The sequence below is a fragment of the Dipodomys ordii genome, unplaced genomic scaffold, assembly GCF_000151885.1.
Source record: "Dipodomys ordii isolate 6190 unplaced genomic scaffold, Dord_2.0 Scaffold68, whole genome shotgun sequence".
Lineage (NCBI taxonomy): Eukaryota > Metazoa > Chordata > Mammalia > Rodentia > Heteromyidae > Dipodomys > Dipodomys ordii.
Window position 1 is genome coordinate 2,797,849 of NW_012267284.1, and position 1,306 is coordinate 2,799,154.

At 49.8% G+C, this 1,306-nt stretch overlaps 1 protein-coding gene across 1 annotated transcript in view; it reads left to right on the forward strand.

The window, feature by feature from the left end:
* The window catches only part of Eif3b (eukaryotic translation initiation factor 3, subunit B), a 41,107-nt gene that overhangs the window by 9,246 nt on the left and 30,555 nt on the right, over positions 1–1,306 (forward strand). Inside the window, exons 3-4 of the mRNA XM_013023510.1 lie at positions 259–378; positions 668–725. Of these exons, the coding sequence (XP_012878964.1) occupies positions 259–378; positions 668–725 (178 nt within the window). The remainder of the gene's footprint in view (positions 1–258; positions 379–667; positions 726–1,306) is intronic.

The window sequence follows — 1,306 nt, forward strand, 5'->3', positions numbered from 1 at the left end:
TCACGGTCTCTCCTGCCCGGGCTGGCTTTGAACCGCGATCCTCAGATCTCAGCCTCCTGAGTAGCTAGGATTACAGGCGTGAGCCACCAGCGCCCGGCAAGACGCTGATCTTCTGGGTGTGATTTCATTCTGCTTTGGGACAGTGCTTGGCCTGCGTGGTATCTCGTTTTTCAGTGTGACTGCAGTGGGGACAGGAACACAGGTAGACCTGTGTGCCAACAATGATGAATGTGCACATTGGTTCACTGCTTCTCTCAGATACATTTTTCTGGAATATGCGGCCCCTGCCCATGCTGTGGATGCTGTGAAAAATGCCGATGGCTACAAGCTGGACAAGCAACACACGTTTCGGGTCAACCTATTCACCGACTTTGACAAGTGAGTTCAGGCTTGCCTGGAATCCCTGCCAGTAATATGAAATAAGCCACTTGCGGATGATTAGTGGCCCTTCACTAGGTGCTGCTGGCTGGGAATTGCTTGTCTGGTGTTGTCCACATGAGACCAGCAGTCTTATGCCTTTCCCCATGTTCTGTGCCAGCAGCACCCCTCACCCATAATCAGCAAGTAGACATGTGTTCTTTCCCGCCACGGGAATGAGCAGGGAGGCACAGTGCTGTGAGCCTCATCCCATCCTCCAAGCAGCTCAGCAGTGCTAGTTCTCTTCCAGGTATATGACCATCAGTGACGAATGGGACATTCCAGAGAAACAGCCTTTCAAAGACCTGGTAAGTTGTATACAATCTGTTTCCACAGTTCAAAGGAATGCTGACTTTTAACTTGAAGTTGGAGATGATATCATTAACTGTCATGGGAATTCTAAGTACAGTCGTTACAAATGAGTTCTTTGGTTAAAAGAATGAAATGGAGAGCCAGGCGCTGGTGGCTCATGCCTGTAATCCTAGCTACTCAGGAGGCTGAGATCTGAGGATCGCGGTTCAAAGCCAGCCCGGGCAGAAAAGACTGTGAGACTCCTATCTCCAATAAACCACCAGAAAACCAGAAGTGGCACTGTAGTTCAAGTGGTAGAGCGCTCGCCTTGAGCTGAAGAGCTCAGGGACAGTGCCCTGGCCCAGAGTTCAAGCTCCATGACCGACCAAAAAAAAAAAATGTAATGGAGCTAAGCACTGGTGGCTTACACCTGTAATCAAGGCCCACTGAGCCACTCCTGTCCCCATCCCACCCTGCCTCCTAATTCATCATGTAAATATTGTGGGGTTCTATTGTCTCTGTTTGCTTTGTGATTATAAGCAGTCTAAGCCCATGTCCTGCTCTTGAAGGGTGGTAGAGAGTGTCGAGTACACCCAGG